Genomic DNA, 25,099 nt, shown 5'->3' with positions numbered 1-25,099 from the left:
GAAATCATAAAAGGACAGCAAGGATTTGGGTGATTTCATCAACAACAGTGCCTGGCACATACTATATAAAAATTGGCTGAACAGATGAATGAGCCAAGAGTCCATCCCTCTCATTTTACAATTAGAAGCCAATCAGAAAGGGAGACAAGAGGAGAGTGGGAATTTGCAGTCTCGTGGTCCCCTGGGAGACAAAAACTGGAGTTCCCTGATCATGAGAGAGCTGGGAACCAGATAACACCCCAGACTTCCAGATAGGACCCCAAACAGACAAGATGGAAGCTTGAAAACAACCTTACAATGCTGAAAGAAAGTCGTTGCCCACGCAGAATTCTAGAGAAAACAAGAAACAGTGGGTAATCTACTTGTTCAAAATCAATCACAGTGACATAATGCAAGAGCCAGGACTAGGATCTAGACTTCGTGAACACTTCTGTAGCCTAGAGAATTCCTGTTGCAACATCTCCTTACCAACACTTAGGTATGTCAGTATTTTAAGTTGCAGTCATTCTGATGGGTATGATTTCTGACTTGGGAAGGGGGTGCATGTAATTGTCAGGCACTGAGATAAGGGAGACAAGTGTCCTCTGGAGAGAAAAGGCATAACAAGAAGACAGATTGAAGCCCAGCCGGCATGGCTCAGTGGTTGACCTATGAACCAAGAGGTCATGGTTCGATTCCTGGTCAGGGCACATGCCCGCGTTGCGGGCTGGATCCCCAGTAGAGACAGCCAATCGATGATGTTTCTCTCTCATCAATGTTTCTATCTATCACTCTCTTTTCCTCTCTCTCTAAAAAAATCAATAAAACATAAAAAAAGAATCCATTTGCAGATCAGAACTGTCCAGTGTGCACATCATGACATGATTCTTCACCGGGGTCCTTCGTTCAGGTCCCAGGTCCCTCAGGGTCTGCACCACCCGGAGGTCAGCGCCCACGTGGCTCACGTGGCTGTGACCTGTCACCACAGTGAGCCTATCAACTCCTCAGACGACTCTCTGAATCCTGCCGAGTGCCTTGCACATGCCTGGCAATCAATGTCTGTTGATCAAGTCGCTGTTAATGAATAGAGATGGCTTCATCAGTGAATATTGATGAAATGGGACTGCTGCTCCCTCTGGACAGCAAGCCAGGGCTTTTGCAACAGAGGCAGCAAAGAATACCCACTAAGCTGGATGTGTTCCCGCAGTCCTCTCCACGGACAAATCGTTAATCAGACCTGGGGGTGTGGGGGTCTCTGTTGTCATGGTGATTCTTAAAAAAAAACAAACCCAAAGGATTCTTCTTTATCAGCATCCCAGACATCAGGACTCTGAAGTAATGGCTCTTTGAAAATTGAATCATATTAATAAGATCTGCTCGACTGAACAATGTGTTTCTTTCTTTCTTTTGATTAGATGCATTATTAACTTGGCTAGCAGCAAGACCTCATCAATGCAAAGTGCCCATTCATAAAGAACACCACTCCCAGCGTGGAATAAATAAGGATGCAGCTCACCAATTTCAGAGATGCTGGCGGATAAGGAATAAGCTCTGTGAATGGTGGTCTTTGGGCTGTAGGTACTTGAAGGGCTTGGACTGTGTGGGGGTCATTTCTGTTGGATGAATCTGCAAACGCTGGGGCAGCCCACACAGGCCAGCAGATCAGGCTGGTCACAACACCTCAGAGGAAAGCCGAGAACAAGGAAATCTCACATTAGCTGTACATTGTGCAAGAGCTGAATTGCAAGAATCTTGGGATTTTACTCCTCTCCTGTCCTGGTATCACCTTTTGACATTTGGATTTAATAGTAGTCAGTGTTTTTTGAGCTAATAATGTGGTGAATAGACTTTAAAATGGCCCCCAATGATCCTAACTACTGGTGTTCACACCCTTGTAAACTCCCCTCCCCTTGAGTGTGGTCAGGACCTGCACTTTCTTCTAACCAACAGAATATGGCAAAGGTGATGAGATGACACTTCTGTGATCACAATACATAACATCTAACTTCTGTCTTGTTATCAAACTCTCCCCCTTGCTGGCATAATGAGGTAAGATACCATACTGTGAGCTCTTCTATGGGCGGACTCCAGCCAACAGCCAGAGAGGAACTGAAGCCCTCAGACCAGCAACCCACAGGGAACTGAATCCTGTCAACAACCACATGAGCTTGGAAGTAGATTCTTCCCCCATCAGATCTCCAGATGAAACTCCAGCCCTGACCAACACCTTGATTGACGCCTCATGAAAAATCCTGAAGCAGGGTACTCAGCTAAGCCAGACCTGGAATCCTGACCCACACAAACTCTGAGATAATAAATATGTGTTGTTTTAAGCCATTGTCGTTGTGATGACTTGTTACACTGCAATAGATCTTTAATACAAGCACCCACTGATGTTCCAAATGCCATGGACACACCAGTGAACAAGATAGGCAATTCGCAGCCTTATGGACACTCCCTTCTAGTTTATTTATTTATCAATAAATCAATAAATCATTGCCAAGAAAGAAAGAAGAGTGAAGGAATAGAGCAGGAGGCGGATGGTATTTTAGATAGGGTTGGTGAGATGGTTCTCTATGAGGAGGAGGCATTTGGGCAGAGAACTGAAGAAGTGGCATATCAGAGGACATTCCGGGCAGAGGAAATGGCAAGTGCAAAGGTCCTGCCTGGGGTGGAAGCAAGCTGGGCAAGTTGAGTCCCAATTAGCAGAGGGCATGTCCTAAGAGATGAGCTCAGTTAGTAGAGTCAGATCCCAGACGGTCCTGCAGAACCGTGAGAGGAGGCGGCAGAGGCTTCTGAACAGCCAAGTGACTTACTGTATGTTTGAAAGAATGATTTTCATCTAATATCCACCATATGAATTGCACAGAGGCTGCACAGGGCCTGGAAAGTGACAAAGAGCCTCTCGTCGATTGCCTTCAGGGATTCTTTCAGAAACCCTCTGGAGCAGATGGGGCAGGTACAGGAATTCATTCCCAACTTTGCATCCCTCTAGTTCAAAATGCTGGTCTCTGTGGCTGGACTTCTGGGTCCTTTCCCCACACTCAGGAGTTATTAGTATGGAAGCAGGGCAAACGGTGAGTCATCCAACTCATGACTGATCATAATGTCAAAGAGGCTCAGAACATTTGTGTGGGGGATGAAACAAATGAAAAACAGTGATTCTCAGATGCACAGTATTTGCAGCCAGGATGTTTAGTGGGTGAAATCTTTTTCTTTCTTTCTTTATCTTATTTGCAGGCATCTTTTTAAAAAATTCTTTTTTATTTTTGCTGTTCTGAATGGGTGTTTTCTGCCACCTTGTCTTCTGAATAGTTGATTCAATTCTTTGCTTCATCTGGTCTGCTATTAATTCCTTCTAGTGTATTCCTCATTTTGGATATTGTATTCTTCATTTCTGACTGGTTATTTTTTTATGGTTTCTATGTCATTTTTAATGCTTACTATGTCTTTGTTAAAGCTCTTACTAAGTTCCTTTTGAGCATCTTTATAACCAGTGTTTGGAACTTTGTATCTGGTAGCTTACTTGTAATTCCGTTTCATTTAGCTCTTTCTTTTGGAGATTTCTTCTGTCTTTCATTTGGGACATGCTTCTTTGTCTTCCTTCTCTTCAGCTGGTCTTAAGATGGTTATCCAAGTGGACTGTTCTATAATTTAGTTGTAATTTTGTTGTGGTCATGGGAGGAGATGAGTACAATATCTACCTACTCTACCATCTTGATTAGATACCTAGTCGGTAGGTATCTTTTTGAAATTTCAGAGAAATAATATCTTGAAAATATTTCTTGTGAATTATATTGGGCCCATTACTGTTAACCTAAAATGTTTCAAATATCATTAAGATGTTGGATTGTTGTGTGTGTGTGTGTGTGTGTGTGTGTGTGTGTGTTTTAGTGGTGGACTCTTTATACAGGGTGAGGCAAAAGTAGGTTTATAGTTGTGAGTATTCGAAACACAAAGTTTATTCTTGTATTATTATTTATTAACTAGAGGCCCGGTGCACAAAAATTTGTGCACTCGGGGGGGAAGGGAGGGTCCTTCAGCCCGGCCTGTGCCCTCTCGCAGTCTGGGACCCCTCGGGAGATAACGACCTGCTGGCTTAGGCATGCTCCTGGGTGACAGAGGGCAGGCCCAATCCCTAGGTGCAGCCCCTGGTCAGGCTCAGAGCAGGGCTGATTGGGGAGTTGAGGCGCCGCCCCCTGTCATGCACAGAGCAGGGCGGATTGGGAGGTTGCGATGCCACCCTCAGTCACGCTCAGGGTAGGGCTGATTGGGGGGTTGGGGCACCACCTCCTATCACACTCAAGGCAGGGTCAATGGGGAGGTTTCGGCGCCACCCCCTGTGATGCACAGAGCAGGGCCAATCAGGGGGTTGGGGCGCTGCCCCCTGTCACTCACAGAGCAGGGCCAATCAGGGGGTTGGGGCACTGCCCCCTGTCACGCACAGAGTAGGGCCGATAGGGGAGTTAGGGCACCACCCCCTGTCACACACACACCAGGGCAGATCAGGGGGTTGGGGCGCCACCCTCTATCACCCACAGAGCAGGGCCGATCAGGGGGTTGGGGCGCCGCCACTGTCACACTCAGGGCAGGGCCGATGGGGAGGTTATGGCTTTACCCCGTCACACACAGAGCAGGGCCCGTGGGGGGGGGGGGGGCGGCGGTTGGGGCGCCACCCCCTGTCACACACAGAGCAGGGCTGATCAGGGGGTTGGGACACCACACCCTGTCACACACAGAGCCGCAGGGCGATCAGGGGGTTTGGGCGCTGCACCCTGTCATGCTGATCTGGTGCCAGGAGGCCTCGCGGCTCCGCTGATCCCGGTGCTGGGAGGCATATTACCCTTTTACTATATAGGATAGAGGCCTGGGGGCTAGCTGGTTTGCCCTGAAGGGTGTCCTGGATCAGGGTGGGGGTCCCCACTGGGGTGCCTGGCCAGCCTGGATGAGGGGATGATGGCTGTTTGCAGCTGGTCACACACCCTTCAGGGTGAGGGTCCCCACTGGGGTGCCTGGCCAGTCTGGGTGAGGGGCTGAGGGCTGCTTTCAGGCTGGCGGTTTTGACTGAAGCTCCCAACCGCTCCTTTTTTTCTTTTTTTCTTTTTCTTCTGGGCCAGCTTTAGCTCTGGCTCTAGCTCTGAGGCTTCCGCTGGTTTGTTTGCCGTTCTATAATCGAAACAATGTATAACTTCAGCTCTGAGATCCCAGCCGGATATATTTGTTAGAATGTTTCAAACTGCCAGCTCAGAGGCCAGCACAGGCGGGGAACGTTGCAGTCTGCAGTCACTGGAGCAAGCAAGCCTCATTTTCGCTTCCAGCTGCCTGGCTGCCGGCTGCCATCTTGGCTGACAGTTAATTTGCATAAGGATACGCTGATTAGCCAATGGGAAGGGTAGCAGTCTTACGCCAATTACCATTTTTCTCTTTTATTAGTGTAGATTATTGTATTATTTTCCATGTGAACAACTGTAACCTGCTTTACCCAACCCTGTATTATTCTTTTACAGGCTTTATAAATATATTACAAGTTTTATATATTCACATATACTATTAACTCTTTGACCTTATTTTTTGTAATATTTGAGTCCCACACATACAATATTTTTATCAATGTAAATCTCAGGTTTAAAAGAGACACCTGTATTATTATCTCTGAAGTTCAAGAGATTAAGTAGAGGACCTCTATGTTTTCTTAGTGGGCCACAGGAGAGGAGGGAACCAAATCTAATCTTAGTGGAAGGTAAGTGACTGAAACTTCACCCCACTCTCCATCTACTCCCTCATCCATCCATTTACCCACTTAATTCATACATCCACTCAACCATCCATCCAGCATCCATCCACCCATCACCCACCCATCACCCACCCATTCAGGCAACAAATATCTATTAAGAAACAAACAGAGTCAGCCATGTAATAGAAAACATTGTAATAGAAAACTGGAGGCAAGACAGACATGGCCTCTGTCCCCATACAGTCTAATCTTTGTTCTCCACACCAAGCTGGGAACCTTCCCTAAAGCACCATTTCCTCCACTTCTCTGGAGCTCCCATTTATGCAATCACACATCTCAGTCTTGCTGGGTCATGTCCAAGTAAACTTTGCTCCCCAATCTTTGGGAAGCAGACTCAAAGCGATCCCTTCAAAGCACTCTCTGCGTTGGATGTGGTCAGAGTGGACAATCAGAGATCTCAGCATCTGGTCAAAGTCCTTCTGGTGCCTAATTCATGGGGAGGCGCTTCCAGGTACCACAAAGCTTCCCGAAAGAAATACTCACCGATGTTGACTAATTGTCACATATTGGCAGGACTGACAGGTATGTTCTTATTTTCAAAAAGTGCATGGTTCTCTCTAGGCCCTGCTCCTCTATCCACTCTGCCTTAGAACTTTGATGTGTTCCCGGAGGTAAAGTTTTCTGTTTTATGGACCCTGAGTGATCTCATCCATTTCCTTTACCAGATCTGAATCCTAATCTCCTAAGCTCTGGATCTGTGTTATCTATTTTCCTTCTGGACTCACATGTCCCAAAGGGGATAGAAACTCAACCTGTCCTAAACCAAACTCTTATGGCAAGTACCCCAGAACTCTAAGATCTGATTAATGTAATCCACTGGGAAAATCTCTTGGGCTGACCAGATTAGTATAGAGCAGTGGTCGGCAAACTCATTAGTCAACAGAGTCAAATATCAACAGTACAAAGATTGAAATTTCTTTTGAGAGCCAAATTTTTTAAACTTAAACTATATAGGTAGGTACATTGTTATTAACCTACCTATATAGTTTAAGTACTGTTGATATTTGGCGCCTCCCCTGCGCTGGGTATCCCGTGCCCCGCCTGTGCCACGTCTCCCGTCGCCCCACCAACCGACCAACCGACACCCCCCACTTCTTCTAACGCCACTTCTTCAAAATAGACTCACCCAGGCCGAAAACCGACTTCTGCGCCTGGGCCACGAAGTTTCAATTGCACTGTACGTGCGTGCCCGCACGTGGTATTTTGTGGAAGAGCCACACTCAAGGGGCCAAAGAGCTGCATGTGGCTCGCAAGCCACGGTTTGCCGACCACTGGTATAGAGAGACCATAACAAATTCAGGAACATGAACCTATCTTAAGAAGCATACAGCAGAGAGAGGGTGGGCAGCAGAGAGAACCTAAGAGAAAACTATGTTATTGTCCAGGGAAGACAGACCCTGGCAGTGCTGCCACTGAAGATGACCTCAGTCATGGAGTAGGAGATTATTTTAGGACTTTCTGGCTCAGGGTCCATGCTTCCTAAGCTGCGGAATAATTAAGACTTTGCCTTCTCAGCACATTGACACATTGAGAACCTTCCCGATTTCATATCAGGGTCCCAGTGCTGTGAATACATGCCCTTCTGCAGGAGGCAGTCATCAGTGTCTTATGAGGATGATCAATGTGAGCCAAACACGGAAAGACATCATTCTGAGTGGCCTGAGAAGCTAGCCCGGGCCTGGCCTGAACCCCCGGGTGGTGCAGGGACCCACTGTGCATTGTACACGGCACTGATGCATCCAGTTGATCCATGTTTCTACCAGGTGGGCATACCCAGCTTCTCGCTGTGATGTCAGGTCCACTGGTTCTGGCACTTCTCTTGCTTACTAATTAACACCTGAGAGTTCACCTTTAGGAGCCGTCACTCCAGTAAATAAGGGTTTCATGCCATTTAAATGAAGTTTGTGGATGGGTTATAAACTGGTTCAATATTGGGAAACTGACTGGCAGTACTTACTAAAGATAAATACCTACTCCATGATCCAGAAATCCAATTCTAGGTGTACATTCAAGAGAAATTAGTGCATTCATCTGTCAAAAGACATGTATAAGAATGTTCACCACAGCCTTTCCCATTATAGCCCAAACGGAAAACAACTCAAATGTCCATCAATAGGAGAATGGATTTAAAAACTGCCTCAGCTGTTTTGGGCTGGAGCTGGGGAGTTGGTATTCTCACAAATGCCCCAGTTGTCCCAGTTAGTCCTGATGCTCAGTAGGTCTAGGATTGGCCCTGCCTCAGGCCTCGCTGCCTCTCAGGGATAGAAGCTGCCGCTTCCCCTGGTACAGCAGGGAGGAGGGGCCACTCTGTTGGCCTGGGCAGGGCAGCTGCAGCCCTGCATGGAGGTCTGGCCAAGTATGAAAAATTCAGAATCTGCTGAAAGGTGCCGGCAGACAGCTGTGTCCCTTTGCTATTCCCGCCCAATACCAGTTTCAGGGATTGTTACTTTGAATTGTTAGTGCATTTGACCAAATACAATCATTTTTCTCATCTATCCTGCACAGAGAAGACAAGGTAAGCTGCTGTGCACAGCATCGGCCCTCATCATTCCACTTGAACACTTTCATGGGCTCCTTCCCATCCACAGGTGAAGCTCCTGGCTCCAGGGTGGTATGGCCTGACCTCTGCTCCTGCCTTTTCTCCAGGTGGTCTCTTTCACAAAACCCCTGGAGCCTTGCTCATTCTTCCCTTTCTTCCCCTCCATGATCCGAATTACCCGGGATCTTCCTTATTCTCTCCAAATCCTATCTCAGCTTAAACATCCCCTCCTCCAGGGAGCCCTCCCTGACTGGCTTGGCCCACAGTCCTTCCTGGAACACTCGCTGTCGTTCTTGTCTCCTGCTATGCTGTGTCCTGTGGCCTTCACACATCTGAGTCCTAACAACAAGCAGAGGTCACTTCTCAGGGTCATCAGGCAGTTCTTGAATGTCTTCTTGATTCCTTACCTACACTCCCCCGCTATGCCCCTGAATTGTCCTAATAATACCCTTTGCCCTTCTTGACCTGCCCTCAAAACTGACCTGCTCTGTGGCCCTGTACTCCTCTATGAGATTGATAAGCCAGTTTGTAATCATTTAATCAGGCTACTTAATTTTTCATTTTATTAGAAGAGGAGCTAAATTTTATGGATCATCTGCCGTATGCTATGTGTTTTACCTCAGTTATCTTATTCATCACAAAAATCCTCTGAGGTAGGTGCATTGCCCATTCTATCAATGCAGGAACTAATACTCGGGGGAGTTAAGCGATGTGCCCAAAGCCGCACAGCCAGTGAGTGACGGAGCAGGGGAGTGAGAGCTAAGCAAGGCCGTCAATTCTTTCTTTCCTGCTCTGCAGAGTTAATAACAGTCACTAGATGGCGTCGCGAGGCGATCACGAGCCTGGCTTCCTTGGAAGTACGGTAATGTGGATGGGATGCTGAGCCGGAGGTACCCATATTCACCACCAGGGGGCAGGCGGGGAAAAGAAATGGCACATAGGGCCACAAGGGGCAGCCCAGCTGCAAACAACTAGGGACCCCATTACCTTTCAGCTGGGGAAGGCCAGAGGAGCTCACTGATGATTTCAGTTATTCTAAACATACTTTTCAAAATGTGTTCTTGAAATCCTCCTTACATATAACGAAGCACTTAAAGTCATCAGTGTAGTTAGCAGAAAAAAACAGAATCTCACTGTGCAACTTCCTGGCTTGAGCAACAAAGAGAGCCATTAATTACCGCCCAGGGCTAGAGACTTTGCATGCTTTGTCTCATTTCATCTGTACATCTTGGGAAGGTTCTGAGAGGTGAAGAAACTCGCCCAAGTTTACACAGCAGAACCGGGATTTCAATCCCAATCAGTCCAACTTCAAAGTTTGTTAGCCTCTTTGAGCCTCGATAGCCTCATCTATTAAGTGGGCATAATGATAACAACACACATCCCAGTGCTGAATAAGATAATGCATATGAAGTGCCTCAGAGAGGGCACGGATGTGGCTGCTAAGGTGGTGAAGTAGAAGATGCTAGTTACCTGAGGTCTGTCACACAGTGAATTCTAAAACAGGTCCCCAAGCAGTCTCCCTTCTGCAGCACCAGGAGCATTATCAATTCTGATGGCAGGTGTTTTCGTACCTGATTTACACAGAGAAACTGAGGCACAGAAAGGGAAAGATTTGGCTGAACTTTCTGAATTGGAGGTGTTCATTAATTCTCATTGATTCACATACTTGATGTTTCTTGAAGACTACCGTGTATCAGGCCTGTGCTAGGCGCTGGCATACAGGGATGACTCACATACTGTCCCCTCCTTTCACGTGTTCTGGGGAAAGGATGATTGTCATGATCAGGACTATGTTCTCATCCTCACTGCCCTCTGTAATGTCACCTCATTCATACACCCATTTATTTGCCCGTCTACCAATTCACCCATTCATCCACTCACCCATCCACCCATCTACCAGTCTACTTATTCATCCACCTATTCACTCACCTGAGGTCTTCATCTATCTACCTATCTATCCATCCACGCATCCACCTATTTTTTTAAAGTATTTATTAATTTCAGAGAGGAAGGGAGAGGGAGAGAGGGACAGAAACATCAATGATGAGAGAGAATCATTGATCTGCTGCCTCCCGCACGCCCCCCACTAGGGATTGAGCCTGCAATCCAGGCATGTGCCCTGACCCAGAACCAAACCATGACCTCCTGGTTCATAGTTCAAGGCTCAACCACTGAGCCATGTCAGCCAGGCTCCACCTATTTTTTCTTTAATTCATTCACTCATTCATTCATCCATTCATCCATCCATTCATTCACTCACTCATCCATTCATCCATCCATCCACTTGTCTGTACATCCATCTAAACAATTGTTTGGGTATTCTTTCCTCTGAGTGAAATCTCTCCTTAATGCGCCCACAGTCACTTACGCTTACCCCTATCACATCACTGATTACTTTGGCTGTAATAGTCTGTTCTTATGGCTGTATTCCCTTCTAAACAGTGAGCTACCTGAGAACAGGAGACTGGAGCATGAGACAGTAAATGCTGTTGAATAAAACAGAGAAGCCCCAAGTGGGAGCTGGCACCTTAGGGTTTGTATAAGATGATCCATTGGGATGCAGGAGGATAATATTAGAACTCCCATTTGCATTTCATTTTTGAGTAAATAACAAGAGCATAATTAATCATCTCCTGATATTTAATATCCTGATTGATAATGGCACAGCTGATATATTGGATAGTCCTGCATCGCTGGCTTTCAAGCAATTGCAAATGCAGTATTTCTTCAGCCATATTAAGTCACTGATGTTAATTTTATAAAAGTGAGATTTTTAAATATTAGAATATTTATGTGACTTTGTAACACGATGTCAAGTGATTAACATTTTTTAATTAGCTGGTGTTTAAATGTGTTTAACAGCATCCCCTGAATTGAATATCAAAGGGCAAAACTGGGTATTATATTTACCAACACAAGAGGGTAAACCAAGACAGAAAACATGGACTTTAGGACACAACATAGCAGGGCAAGGGAGTCCAGAGTGGCTAGTTAGGGGCAGCAGGTCCCAGAGAACAGCCAGTTCAGATGGCGCTGATGGCCGGAGAACTCAAGGAAAAGGACTTTTGGCAAGCCTGCTGTTTAGACAGGATGTGCCAAATGGAGCACTGCTGAATTGGCTGTTAAATAGCAGCTACATGAGCCCCGCTCCTTCCACTGCCAAGTCTTTTCCTGGGGTCCCCTGGACTTCACCTCAAGGCAGACCCTGAGGAGTCAATGCCTGGCAGAGCAGGAGGCTTCCCGCACTCTGCCCTGTGCTTTGGTGGCCGGGGCTTTGTCCGTTCTGGTTGCTCTCTGCTATAGATCATCCAATTTAATTATTGAATTAAATTGGGTTGGTTGGTGATTAAATATTTTTAGTGTAATTCGCTGGTGGTTAGAACATCTGATATGATGGAAAGTTTGAAGGAAAAATGAGAATGTCTTATAGGCAAGTAGGACAAAGGAAACAGAGGCAAATAGAAACTCCAGGACAAACAAAAAGCTTGCAAGAAAGACAGTGTGCTCATAGTATGGTACCCTACCTGGCTGAACCCCCATCGATATTTGCCTCGTTGTAATCATGTGAGCATTGCTTCCGGATTTTCAGTGTTTAGACTCAAGCTGTAAACAAAGAACAGAAACCATTCTTGTAGTTATAGAATGAAACATTAATCTTGAAATCATAAAGTAAAGCTGACCAGTCTTTGGAGGAGAGAAATTAAATAGGGAGAGAAACTAATCTCTTCACCTCGCCAAGGGAGAGTCGGAGAGATACTGTGGAAGGATGGTGGGCCTATGAGTAGAAATATCCGAGTATTTACACTTACAAAGGAATGCATATGATAATTTAAATTCAGGCTAATCAGTAAGCTAACCAATAATGCCTAACATTGATAAGTCTAAAAAGCATCTTAAAATTATATTTTCTGGGGATATGGAGTGAACCACCAGCAAGAGCTTGGAGTGGCCCCACTGGGAGCTGATGGGGAACGGTGGCGGGGGGGGGGGGGCTTTCCCTTACAAGCTCTTCTGTGCCCTTGACTTTCAAACCAACCATGTGCATGTGCTAAAAATTTAAAACTAGCAAGGGCTTTCTTGTGATTAAAGTGGATGAAGTGGAGGCTATTTGACAACACTCCATTCAATGGTGGTTCTTGAAATCTAAAACTTATTGATGCTTTGCTTAGAAATCTGCTGCAACTCAAGACTCTCCCCCCAAAACCTTGCCCTCTCTCTCCCTATTGGGCCTCATCAAGTGAGGTCTGACAGAAGTGGCCAGGTGGGGTCCCAGGGCTGGGAGGCTGCTACTCAGGTCAGAAAAGAATTGAGGGCTCTTGCATACTGTGTGTGGGGGCAGGGAAGGAGTCAGACCAGATCCCACACAGTAGGCACTCAGCAATCCAGCCTCTCCCCCCCCATCTGCCCCCACCCCCACCCGTGCACCTCCCACACACCCCTAATTAGGATAAAGGGCAGGGGGAGTACGGGTGAGGGTCATTCCTGACCAGTGAACAAGGACCAGGGCTACTTGCTTGCTGGACCTGCTGCTCCAGCCCCTGTAACACTTTGCAGGCCCAGCTTTCCCCCCGGGCGGTTGTCAGCCAGACACATGCACACGTGAGACGGGCCTGTCCATCTGCAGGTGGGAGGGCAGGACCCGGAAGGCCTGCTCCTTCTCCCCTCCTCTCCTCCCCGTCCACCCCATGTGAAGAGCTGAGGACACTAATCTGTACTGCACCCTCCAGCCCCTCCTCCTACTCCCCTTCTGCCCACCCCAGGCCCTGCCCAGACACCCAGATTCCTCCCAAGGACAAGGCTCCTGATTTTAAAATAATGCACCACTACTCCCCACCAAACCCCCGACTCTCAGGGCCCTGCTCCTAGTTAATACAGAAACTTGCAACGCAAAGCGTGGTTCTTGGACCAGCAGCACAGGCACCACCCGACAGCTTATTGGAAATGCAGATCTTGAGCTCCATTCTAGACCTCCTGCATCAGAATCTGCATGAAAAATAACACCCACGTGATTCACATGCACATTAACGTTTGAGAAGCTGGGAGTTAGAATACACCATCTGATAAATCAACGTATGCTCTTACAACTAGCCAACATTTCCAAGTCCTTCCTATGTGCCAGGCTGTGTGCTAAGACTTTTCAGTCATATTTAACTTTCACACAACTTTACACGGTAGGGACTCTATTGAACCCACTTCACAGATGAAGAAGCCAAAGTTTGAAAAAAGATCAAGCAACTTACCTAACGTCACACAGCAAAGAGCAGGTATCTGAAGCCAGGCGATCTGACTCTAGAAAAGTCATAGGGCTCAAGACTGAGGTGAAGCCTGGCCAATGTGGCTCAGTGGTTGAGCATTGACCAATGAACCAAGAGGTCACGGTTCGATTCCTGGTCAGGGCAACATGCCTGGGTTGTGGGCTCGATTCCAGTAGGGGGCGTGCAGGAGGCAGACAATCAATGATTCTCCCTCATCATTGATATTTCTATCTCTCTCTGAAATCAATACACACACACACACACACACACACACACACATATATGGAGAGAGAGAGAGAGAGAGAGAGAGAGAGAGACTGAGGTGAACTCAAGAACCACTTTTTAAGAGGGTGGCTTTGGGCATGTCAATAGCCTCATCTGTGGAATGAGAATGGTAGTGTCCACCACTGGGGGTTTTATTTTCCAATAAGAAGGTGTGCAAGTCCCTAATCCAACAGACGTTATCGGGCTCTCATCTGGGAGGCCTGGGCCAGGGATGTAGATGTTGAGATGGGAGGTGACATCCTGCCCCTGGAGAGGTCAGAGCCCTGGGAGAAACTGACATGTGGGCTGGTTATGGCACGGGGACCCTGGGGGTCAGAGCAGAGATGTGCTTCTTGGTCTGGGCAGGAGGAAACGCTTGCCTAGAGGAAACGCCTGGGTTGAGTTCTGAAGAAGTTGGGCTGGTGGAGAAGGGAGAGGCAACAGCCAGGGCTGGAATGGCAGCGAGGGAGTTTGCAGACAATAGCACCCAGCAGCCAGGCCCCGAGGCCCGGGCAAGGCGGTCCCCGCACCACAGACCAGAGAGGGGAAGGCGGGCAGGGGTCAGAGAGCAAACTAACGGGCAGTTTACCTGCCCTTCCCCACCAGCCTGCTTCCTCTCTCTTGGCTTCCAGGCTTTCTCGCTTCTGGTTTTTAACTGACACACATTTGCTTTCTCCTCTTCCTGCAGCTGGATTTGGAGACGCAGTTTTGGGGGCCAGTACCTCGGACCCCCACGGTTCTGCTTTCCAGCTTCCTCCTCATATCTGACTCTGGTCTTGGGACCATGGCACCTACCCTCAGGGCTGCCCACTTGGCGGGTTGGTACCTCCTCCTCAGGGCAAACCCTGGGCCAGGGTTCACGGATGAGTAAGCGGACTGATCTCTGCTCCACTCACCCGCCGTGGGAGCCTCGGTGCAGAGCCAACCTGCGCAGCCACACCTGGTGTCCTGATGCCCAAACTCCCGCCCCTCTCTCTGCTCGGACAGGGAGCACCTGGAGGGCAAAGACGCTGCTGTTGACCTTAAATAAATAGGTAGCCAGCGACTTCTCCAGCAAAATGAGAAATCCAGAGCAGCACGGAGAAGAACGCTCTTCCGTGGACTTGGGAGAGGAGCACGGAGAAGAACGCTCTTCCGTGGACTTGGGAGAGGCTGTTGTATGCGAAGAGTTCATTGGAGGGCGTCTCCCATTGGCCGAGCTGTGGGCAAGGAGGAGTCTCCTTTTCCTGCTGAGGTCGTGGAGTACCACTTCCTGTGGGAGATGCACCGCTGGTCTCCTGCTGTTGGGGTCAGTCATGTGCATTGAGTGACAGGTGTATGTACTAGTATCAGCCTCCCGACTTTAATTCCCACATGGCCATATTCATTTCTGACACTCAGCGTCCAGGAACGGGGCCTGGCACGCAGTTGGCATGAATGGATGGCCTCACATCCATACACAGCCCAGCAGCCAAAGTAAGGGAAGGAAAACCCATGGCCTGCACCTCCCGGCCGGGCCCGGGTGGGTGCCCAGGGCCCACAGTGTCTCCAGCTCTCCTCAGCCCGGGCTCAGCCCGGGGCTCAGAGCACCTCAAACTCCCCCCACTTTCTGTCCTTCCGGGAGGACCCGGGTCTAGGCAAAGTGGGAGGTGGGAGTGGGGCGTTCCAGGCCTTTCTACCCAGAAGGAAGATCTGCTCCCCACAGCAAAGGGGGGTAAGGGGCAGGCCCTGCCAGCGGGGAGGGATACCCCGGGTGGGGAGACATATGAGATTTTTGATGAGAACACACACTGAATCATTCAAACCCGCTGATCGTTTCAGGGCCAAACCCTCTGCTTCAGGCCTCCCAGACTCCACCAGTGAGGTGTCTACTGAGCTCCCGCCTGGGAGCCCTGGGAGAGCGCCTGGACCGCCTGCTAGAAGCTCGAGGGCTCTTTGAAATGACTTGTTCCATCTGAAAAATTCATGAGAATTTTGCACTCTACTTCTGGGCTTGTTTTAATGCAACATTGTGAGTTAAATTGCTTTCCTCGTGAATGACATAGAAGCTGTAGACAGGTGCCTGAGTGCCCCCGTGACTTGGCAATCTGCCGGCACAGGCTTGGTGAGGAGACAGCCCTTCTGTTGTTCTTCCTGCCCGGCTTCCATCACTTTCCTTTTAGGGCAGTGGTTCTCAACCTTCCTAATGCCGCGACCCTTTAATACAGTTCCTCATGTTGTGGTGACCCCCAATTTCATTGTTACAAATTGAACATAATTAAAGCATAGTGATTAATCACAAAAACAACATGTAATTATATATGTGTTTTCCGATGGTCTTAGGCAACCCCTGTGAAAGGGTCGTTTGACCCCCAAAGGGGTCGCGACCCACAGGTTGAGAACCGCTGCTTTAGGGTAACTAACCCTCCTCTTTCTTTGTCCATAGGCTGACTCTGCCCTCTGTCCTGGGGGTAGACCCACAGCTCAGCGTACATTCCTCTGAGCACAGTGATTGCTTCAGGAGTGAATGCGAGGCCCGAGCTACACCACACACCACGGAGCATCAGCCCTAGGGCTTCTGCTGCTTCCTATTAGACCAACTGTCCCAGAGGCCGGTTGCAGCTCAGACTGTTAACTTCTGGGAAATAGCCTAGAAGCTTCGAGCCACAAAGGACAGAACAGCTGCCTTGGGAAGGAAGCGCCCCAAAGGAAAGCAGAACTGAAACAGGGAAAGAGGCAAAGTCCCAACAGACCACATCATCCCCTGGGTCTAGCTATGCCTGAAGCCATGTACAGTGGGGCCTTGACTTACGAGTGTCCCGACTAACGAGTTTTTCGAGATACGAGCCGTCTCTCGGCCGATTTTTTGCTTTGAGTTGCGAGCTAAAATTCGGGTTATGAGCCAGCTTCAGATACCCCACCGCTAGTTGGCGCAGCAAACGTCACAGTGAACGCCACCACATCAGCTCAGCATCACGTGTCATTGTAATGGTGAAAATTGATTTGACATATGAGTAATTTGAGTTACGAGCTTCGTCACGGAGCGAATTAAACTCGTAAGTCAAGGCCCCACTGTAATTTGTTTGTTTCTTTGTTAAACTGGTTTGCATTAGGTTTCATTCGCTTGTAACCAAAAGAGTTCTGACTAATTCAACTGGTGGACACATGCCCCCGCTTGGAGGCCCAGGCTTGTTGGAAAGAATTTCAGAGCTTTGGCACGGGAGCCAGAAGACTGGATTTGGGTCCTAGCTTTCCCGCAAACCTGCTGTGTGACTTTAAGGCTCGGATTCGATCGATCGTCTCCATGGTTTTTTTTTTCCAACGGTAAGATCCGCTGCCTGAACATTTCATGAAATTTAGCGAAAGGCAAATTTACCCTAGACCTGGGATAGGACTCCTGGGCTGCAAAGCTGGAGATTCTGACTCTGCATCTGGGTGGGGCTTAGAAATCTGAAAGTTTAATGCCGTGTCCAGGTGGTTTTGATACATGGCCAGGTTTGGAAACCACTCAGATGCTTACATTCTTTTTCTTAAGGCAGCCTTTTAGAGGTCCATCCGAAAGGAATTTACTTAGCACATACTATGTGTGAGTGGCACCTTCGTCGGACAATGGCCTTCTTGTTGTGCGGGGAGGGTGACCTCCATCCGCACGCTGGACTTTCTGTAAAATCCCGAAGCTGGCTCTGAGAAAGAACATACTTCACTGGCACCACACTTCCTCCAGTCATTCAATTGCTTCATAAATAGCATTTAAAACTTTTATTGATGAATAAGCTATTCACTGTCCAGTTGGTTCATTTATAAACAGCAAGTAGGTGAATGTGTGCATTTATGTCGCTGTTGCTGTTGACGTCTCATTTAAAACCTTAACAAGACTGTGCCATGGCAACCGTTACTCCCATATTACTAGAATTCAAATGGCTTATTATCAAGATAAACATTTATTATATTAAGGTATGCAATATTAGTGTCATATTTTATACATGGTTACTTGTAGCATGGTTCAGCTCGGGGCCAACACCATATTGAATTATTTAAAGCCATTTCTCTTTGGGTTATTAAAAAGTTCAGTAAAATATATATTAGTGTATAAAAGTTTAATGCATAGTTCACATTGCAGTGTTTGCAAGCTCTTGGCCTTGAGAAGAGGGAACGAGAGGGAAACCAGGCTCCAAACAGACGGTGGGTTTGAGAAGGTGCTCGGTGTACTAGCCCTAATCCTCTCAACCTTAATCCTCGCCGTTATCACAGTTCCCTGTACATCAAAGCCAGGAGACCAAACACAGCCTGTACGTGGTCTCAGCAATGACCTCCAACCTGCCCGGCCCTCTGATACAAGTTACAGGTGAGGAGGTTAGAATCAGGGGACAGTCACCCATCATGGCTCTAGGAGGCCTTCAGGTCCCTAATCCCAGTGACTTTGGCCCCTGCTGACTTGAATACAGGGAAGTGTCCACCAATTCCCTCTGCTATGTATGACCCTATAACCCTGGGGTCACTCAGGTGGGCAATGAGGCAGGCGTTCCCCACGCCTCTATTTACCCATTTCACGAGTGTTCCTTTTTTCGTCCCTGAACCACACCTTCCCTAGAAGAGCTAGGTGGGGTTGGAGTACATGTTTTTAAAAAGCTAACAAATGGGGGGCCTGCTATTGCCACGGTCCCCTCCTCTCTGCCCAGAGACCTCAAATCAGGGTAATAAACTCTACAAATGTCTGGTCACACCAAGGTTGGAGCTGGTGGCCGTCAGCCTGAGCAGATTACTGCCTTCCTCTGAGCCCCCGTTTCCCCAGTAAATAGTTGATGCTGTGAATGGAAGACACACCACGCAGACTAGGTGATCCCCAATCATTCATTCCCACTCCAGGAATGTGGATTCTCTTCCCCTGAGGGCTGGGTCATCAGCAACTTCTCTTTATTTTTCTTATCTCCCAATGGCCGGGGATCAAGCTGGACCTGCAGTGGGTGTTCAGTAAGTAACTGTTCTGTGGCAGCAAAATGGGTCGTGTTGTGCATTTCTCGTCTCCTCTTCACACTAGGAAACTCTCAGAGGAGGAAAAGGGAGTTTTCCTTTGGTAACAGACGAGGGCAGGCTGGGTCTGCACTCCCTTGCCTGTGGACATGCATGTTAAGAGCTTTGGGGATTCAGAGCCGGAACAGAAACCCCCAGGAGTATTAGGTTGGGTCCCCAGAAGTAGATCCTGAGACAAGCATTTGGGGACAGTCTGGGAAGAGATCCCAGGAGTCACTGACAGGAAAGTGGCGAAGTGAGAACACGAGGAAAAAGGAGCCGATGCAGGTGAGTGAATGAGCAGGTTACACGCTCCGGGCTCCATGCTGCTTGGGTGACTGGGAGGTTGTGGGGAACACAGCTCTGTGTCATCCCACCCAGGCGCCAGGAGCCAAGTGCTGATCGTCATCGGCTGCAGTGGCTCCCAGCATCAACACATATTAAATACTTAGAGGTGAATCTCACAAAAAATGTGTAAAACTTATCTGCTAACACTACTAAACACCTGTGAGGGAAATTAAAGAAGACCCAAATAAACGGGGAAATCTATGTTTTTCATGAGTTGGAAGACTCAGTATTGTTAAGATGTCAATTCTTCCCGAATTGATTTACAGAGTCAATGCAATCTTTAGAGAAATCCAAGCAAATTTTCTTTTCAGGAAAAGTTAAGCATCTGATTCTGAAATTTACATGGAAATACAAAGGAACTAGGATAGACAAAATGAATTTCATAACGAATGAAGTTAAAGGACTAATACTGACTGATTTCAAGACTTATTACGAAGCTACAGGAATCAAGACAGTGACCACTAAGTACTGGCATCAAGGTAGACAAATAGATCAATGAAATAGAATAAAGGGTCCACGAAAAGACCACACATATTTGGACAACTAAGTTTTTACAAAGATGCAAAGGCAATTGGTGCTGGAACATTTGGATATCTATATGCAATACTATGATTTCATCAATGCCTTATACAATATACATAAACTAACTTAAAATGGACCAAAGAACTAAATGTAAAAACCCAAAACTTTAAAACTTCTAGAAGAAAACATAGAATAAAATCTTTGTGATCTTGGGTAAAGCAGAGATTTCTTTAATAAGACACCAAAAGCACAGTCTATAAGAGAACAGATTAGTAATTTGGACCTTATTAAAGTTAAAGACATTGCTAAGAGAATGAAAAGACAGCCGACACACTGGGAGAAAATAAAGCATACATCTGATAAAGAATGTGCATCAAGAATATATAAAGGACTCTCAAAAATTAATAATGAAGACACACCAATTAAAAATGAGCAAAAGATTTGAACAGATATTTCAGCAAGGAAGATATATGGATGGTAAATAAGCACATGAAAAGATGCTCAGCATCATTAGTCATTTGGGATCTATAAATTAAAACCTCAATCAAATACCACTTCAGCCCTGCCTGTGTGGCTCAGTGGTTGAGCATCGACCTATGAACCAGGAGATCACAGTTTGATTCCTGGTCAGGGCACATGCCGGGGTTGCAGGCTTGATCCCCAGTAGGGGGCATGCAGGAGGCAGCCAATCAATGATTCTCTCTCATCATTGATGTTTCTATCTCTCTTTCCCTTCCTCTCTGAAATCAATAAAAAATACATATTTTTAAAAAGAAATACCACTTCATACCTAAACTTCTAAAGGCTAAAGTCTAATCATATCCAATGTTGACAAGGCTGTGAAGGGACTGGAACTCTCACATCGTGGAAAGATAAAATGACCAAATAACTTTGGACAACAACTTGGTAGTTTCTTTAAAAGTTAAATATACATCTACTATATGATCCAGCATTCTACTCCTGGGTATTTTTACCCAAGAGAAAAGAAAGCATATGCCCACATGTGAATATTTATAGCAGCTTTATTTGTAAAAGCCCCAATCCAGAAGCAGCCTAAATGATCATCAATGGTGAATGGACAAACAAGTTATAGTATATCCATCCAATGGGATGCTACTCAGCAGTAAAAAAGGAATGAATTATGGCTGCAATTCAAATAAAATATGGATGCATCTTAAAATAATTATGCTGACAAAACAAGAAATATGGAGAGAATATATTTGCCAATACTATTTCAGATAAGGGTTTAATAATCTCCAACATTTACAGAGAACTCATACAACTTAACAAAAGGAAGATAAACGATCCAATCAAAAAATGGGCAAAGGACCTAAGTACACACTTTCCAAAAGAGGACATACAGAAGGCCAAGAGACATATGAAAACATGCTCAAAGTCACCAATCATCTGAGAGATGCAAATCAAAACAATGAGGTAGCATCTCACACCTGTCAGAATGGCTATCATCAACAAATTAACAATCGACAAGTGCTGGTGAGGATGTGGAGTAAAAGGAACCCTCGAGCACTGCTGGTGGGAATGCAGACTGGTGCAGCCACTATGGAAGACAGTATGGAGTTTCCTCAAAAAACTAAAAATGGAACTTCCATTTGACCCAGTAATCCCACTTCTAGGACTATATCTCAAGAAATCAGAAACACCAACCAGAAAGGATATATGCACCCCTATGTTCATAGCAGCACAATTTACAATAGCTAAGATTTGGGAACAGCCTAAGTGCCCATCAGCAAATGAGTGGATTAAAAAACTATGGTACATCTACATAATGGAATACTACACCGCTATAAAAAAGAAGGAACTTTTACCATTTGCAACAGCATGGATGGAACTGGAGAGCATTATGCTAAGCGAAACAAGCCAGTCAGAGAAAGATAAATATCACATGATCTCGCTCTTATGTGGGATATAATGATCAACATAATTTGATGAACAAAAATAGATCCAGAGACAAATGGCAGGAGAGGTGGCGGGGGGTGGGGGGGTGTTAGAGAGCAACCAAAGGACTTGTATACATGCATATTAGCATAACCAATGGACACAGACACTGGGGTGGTAGGGGCTTGCCCGGGGTGGGAATGGTTGGGGGGCTGGGGGTGAGTCAATTGGGGAAAAAGGAGACATATGTAAAACTTAAGATAATAAAAAATAATTATGCTGAATGAAAGAACCTAGATAAAAAGAGCACATTAAAACCCAAATATGTTTGTTAGTGATCAAAAATGGAAATAACAAGATACTAAATTCCAAGCTTAGATACCAGTCACTGAAGAGCACATCAATGATAGAAAATTATTAGTGACCTGGAGATGGAAATCAGGGGATTTCATTTTTCTTTTCAAAGGTTGGTGAGAAATGGCAAGTTGATTTCAACAGAGTCTCCTTGATTATTAACTCATGTGATCAGATGTCAATGTTCATCCTTCCCAATCAATTCACCTGCAGAGAACTCGTTCTTTTTTATCATCAGGGATAATTTTAAACAATCAGAGTAGAATGAACACTATAATGAACTCTCCTGTTCCCGTTAGTCAGCTTCAACGATTTTCGGCTCATGGCCTGTCTTGTTTCATGTCTATATCCCCACCCACTCCCTGTGCCTCCAGGCCGGACATCTTGCCATTTCACCTGGAAATATTTGTTTGTATTTCTACAAGAAACGGATTATTTTCAGTCTTTGTCTTAAATTCCTAATAATTCAGAACCAGTCCTGGCAACTTCATCTGAAAACCTTGGCGGGGTTTAGAAAGAATGTGGGGCTCTCTTCTCTCACACATTGATAAAGGAGAAGGGTTTACCTGCCAAGAAATTTTTCTTAAGGAAAAAAAAAAAGGCTTATCTTCTCTGTTTACAAAAAAAAAAAAAAGTTGGTTTTTCTGTAGCTGGTGGCAGTGATATCCTTTCAGGCTCTCTGTGAAAGTCCCAGGGGCCGATGTGTAACACGACCATCCTCCAGGAAAGGAATGTGCGTTTTTAGATGGAAATGTGAAATTCTAGAATCTATTCCCTGTGCGCAGCCGGGCTCGTAGGGGCATCCGCACTTGCTGAAGGAGGCCACCTGATACGGGAAACCTCGGACCAGATGTTGTGCTCCTGCGAGTGCTTCTAGGACACGGTCTCTCTGGAGATGTTTTCACGAGACACTGGGAGTCTTTGTTCTTCAAAACCTTCAAATCTCTCAGCTTCCTTTTTTTTTTTCCTGCTGTGGAACCATCTCTCTTCTCAGATGCAATAACTGTGCTAAAGTTGCTGCCAAGGGAAATACTGCATTGCATCCAAAGTCTTTCTAGTGAGAAAGAAGTAACTTTTTGAAAACAGAAATTTAGGGATCCTGCTCTTTTTTTTTTTTTTTTTTTTTTGTATATTTAGGTATATGTACATGAGGGGCGCTTCAGAAAAGAGACCACTTTAATCATAGGCCAAGTGAAATGTGTTCAAGTTGTTGGAGCACCCAAAAGCGATCAGAATCAAACTGTAACTGGTTAATTCCAACCCCAACAGCCTGGTTGGATCCTGGAGCTGGCTCTTGCAACAGCTGATGGTTAAAATTTCAGAAATTTTTCAAGTTGGTTACTGATTGCGGCTTTATTAAAAATTAAATCATATAAACTCACAATTAAATAAGCGGTATTAAAAACAAAGGTTAAAAACCCCCACAAAGGTAATACTCAAAATTCATCATTTTTCAATTCGTTTACTATCATCTTTGCCGGTCAGGTAATTTCCATTTATTGTATCTATATCATCTTTGCCCTTCAGGTAATTTCCATTTATTGAAAATACTACTGATGGCCTTTTCCCAACGCTGCATTGAGTGGCATCACAGTGGAGCTGGAACTTGGCTGTGGTGGGAGTATTTACACCTGCCATGGCTCCTACAGCAGCAGTTTAAAAACCTAGTTCCAGGACCTGCTGCTCCTTGTTACACAGTTGGATTATACTTTGGGAAGAATGCCATTGTGATGGTAGCCTAAGGCGCCTTGGAGAGGCCTCAGGTGTTTAGCATCTGATGTTCAGATGGGAGAGTTACAGGGCCCCTAGTACACACATTTGGAACAAATTAGCTTTTACCTATTTATACACTAAAGTTTGGGATCTTTGCCATTAAAAAATTAAACATAGCAGATCTATAGGATAAAGTCCACCGCATATTCTTCTCTTGATACCCACAGGTCTCCTATCCTTCCTTCCCTGCCCTGCTCTGTAGGACCTCTATGGATAACACCAATCAGGGTCCCTGGCCTGCTATGCTCCCAAGGGTTTCAGCCAATGGGAGGCTCTGATGGAAGATGGGAGGCGGGACAAGAGACAGGTCAGGGTATTTATGCCCTGGCTCCCTCCTTGCCAGGCTGTGGTTGGCATTGGCTTTCGAGTGACTCTCTTATAGGTAGTTTTCTTTTGCTAATTACTGCTTCCTTCTCTTAGCCCTCTGCCCCTAGGAATGGTAAGTTTTCCCCTTCCACGGATACCAGCCCAGCTGCTTCACCTCAGTTGTTGGTTTCCTGAACCCTGCCCATGCCCCCGTCCATAGCCCCTTTATTACACTCTCCTCAGCCTCCTTCTGAGCAGGCTGGCTGTTTCCTCCTGGATTCCGACCCAGACCAAGCCCTTATTCTTGTGTGGCTTACAAGGCCCCCATCCTTCCTCATTGCACCCTTTCTCCATATAGCTTGCCTCCATCACCTGAGACTGGTCAACGTTCCACTCACACTCTCAGCCCTTCTCACCTGTATGCATTGCTTCTGCTGTGCCTTTGCTCCTCTGGGCCCTGATGCCATCAGCTTCACCTGTTTGCATGTCAGTCTCGCTGCTGGGGTGTGTGGGTGCTCTTGGGCAGCAGGAGAGAAATGCCCCTTGGGTCTGGCACAATCCTGGTACAGAGCCATTTTCTGGCTTAAAATAACAGCTGAAAGGCAATTATTTCCTTCAAATGGCATCCCTGTGCAGCAAATCATTAGCGCATTTTCTTCCTTGGATGGAAAAATACCCAGGCACAGACAGCGTTACTGAGGCCTCTATGCTGGTTAGGAGAGTGGGAAATACTTACCTTGCTCCTCCCACAGTAGCTGACTGGACTGGGCGCTCAACCAATACCAGGGCTGCTTCTAGGAAAAGAGCCCTATTTGTTGGGTTGACAAAGAAGGTGAGGATAGTCGTCAAGCCAGGGCTGGCTTGTCACTGGCTTATCTACTCCCCAAGCCCATCAGAGAAGGGGTGGGGGAGTGTCCTAAGGAAGCAAGGTTTGGAAACACCAGGAACCAAACCCTTCCTGTAGTTAGGTCTCACTATCTCAACTTCTATTCACAACAGTACATTCAAGGGCAAACGGTTTGCAGTAGTCTAGGTTATTCTGATGGATTATGACAATGCTTTCTGGGAAATTCTCCACACACCACGGGCCTCACAGGTCAG

At 46.4% G+C, this 25,099-nt stretch overlaps 1 protein-coding gene across 1 annotated transcript in view; it reads right to left on the bottom strand.

The window, feature by feature from the left end:
- Positions 1 to 11,835: 11,835 nt before the first annotated feature.
- Positions 11,836 to 25,099, bottom strand: part of SPSB4 (splA/ryanodine receptor domain and SOCS box containing 4) — an 81,241-nt gene continuing 67,977 nt past the window's right edge. The window contains exon 3 of the mRNA XM_023749588.1: positions 11,836 to 11,915. Within this exon, the coding sequence (XP_023605356.1) occupies positions 11,911 to 11,915 (5 nt within the window). The 3' untranslated portion in view covers positions 11,836 to 11,910. The remainder of the gene's footprint in view (positions 11,916 to 25,099) is intronic.

The sequence above is a fragment of the Myotis lucifugus genome, unplaced genomic scaffold (genome assembly GCF_000147115.1).
Source record: "Myotis lucifugus unplaced genomic scaffold, Myoluc2.0 scaffold_8, whole genome shotgun sequence".
Lineage (NCBI taxonomy): Eukaryota > Metazoa > Chordata > Mammalia > Chiroptera > Vespertilionidae > Myotis > Myotis lucifugus.
The sequence above is the reverse complement of the archived record's forward strand: the minus strand, read 5'-3'. Positions and strand labels throughout refer to the sequence as shown.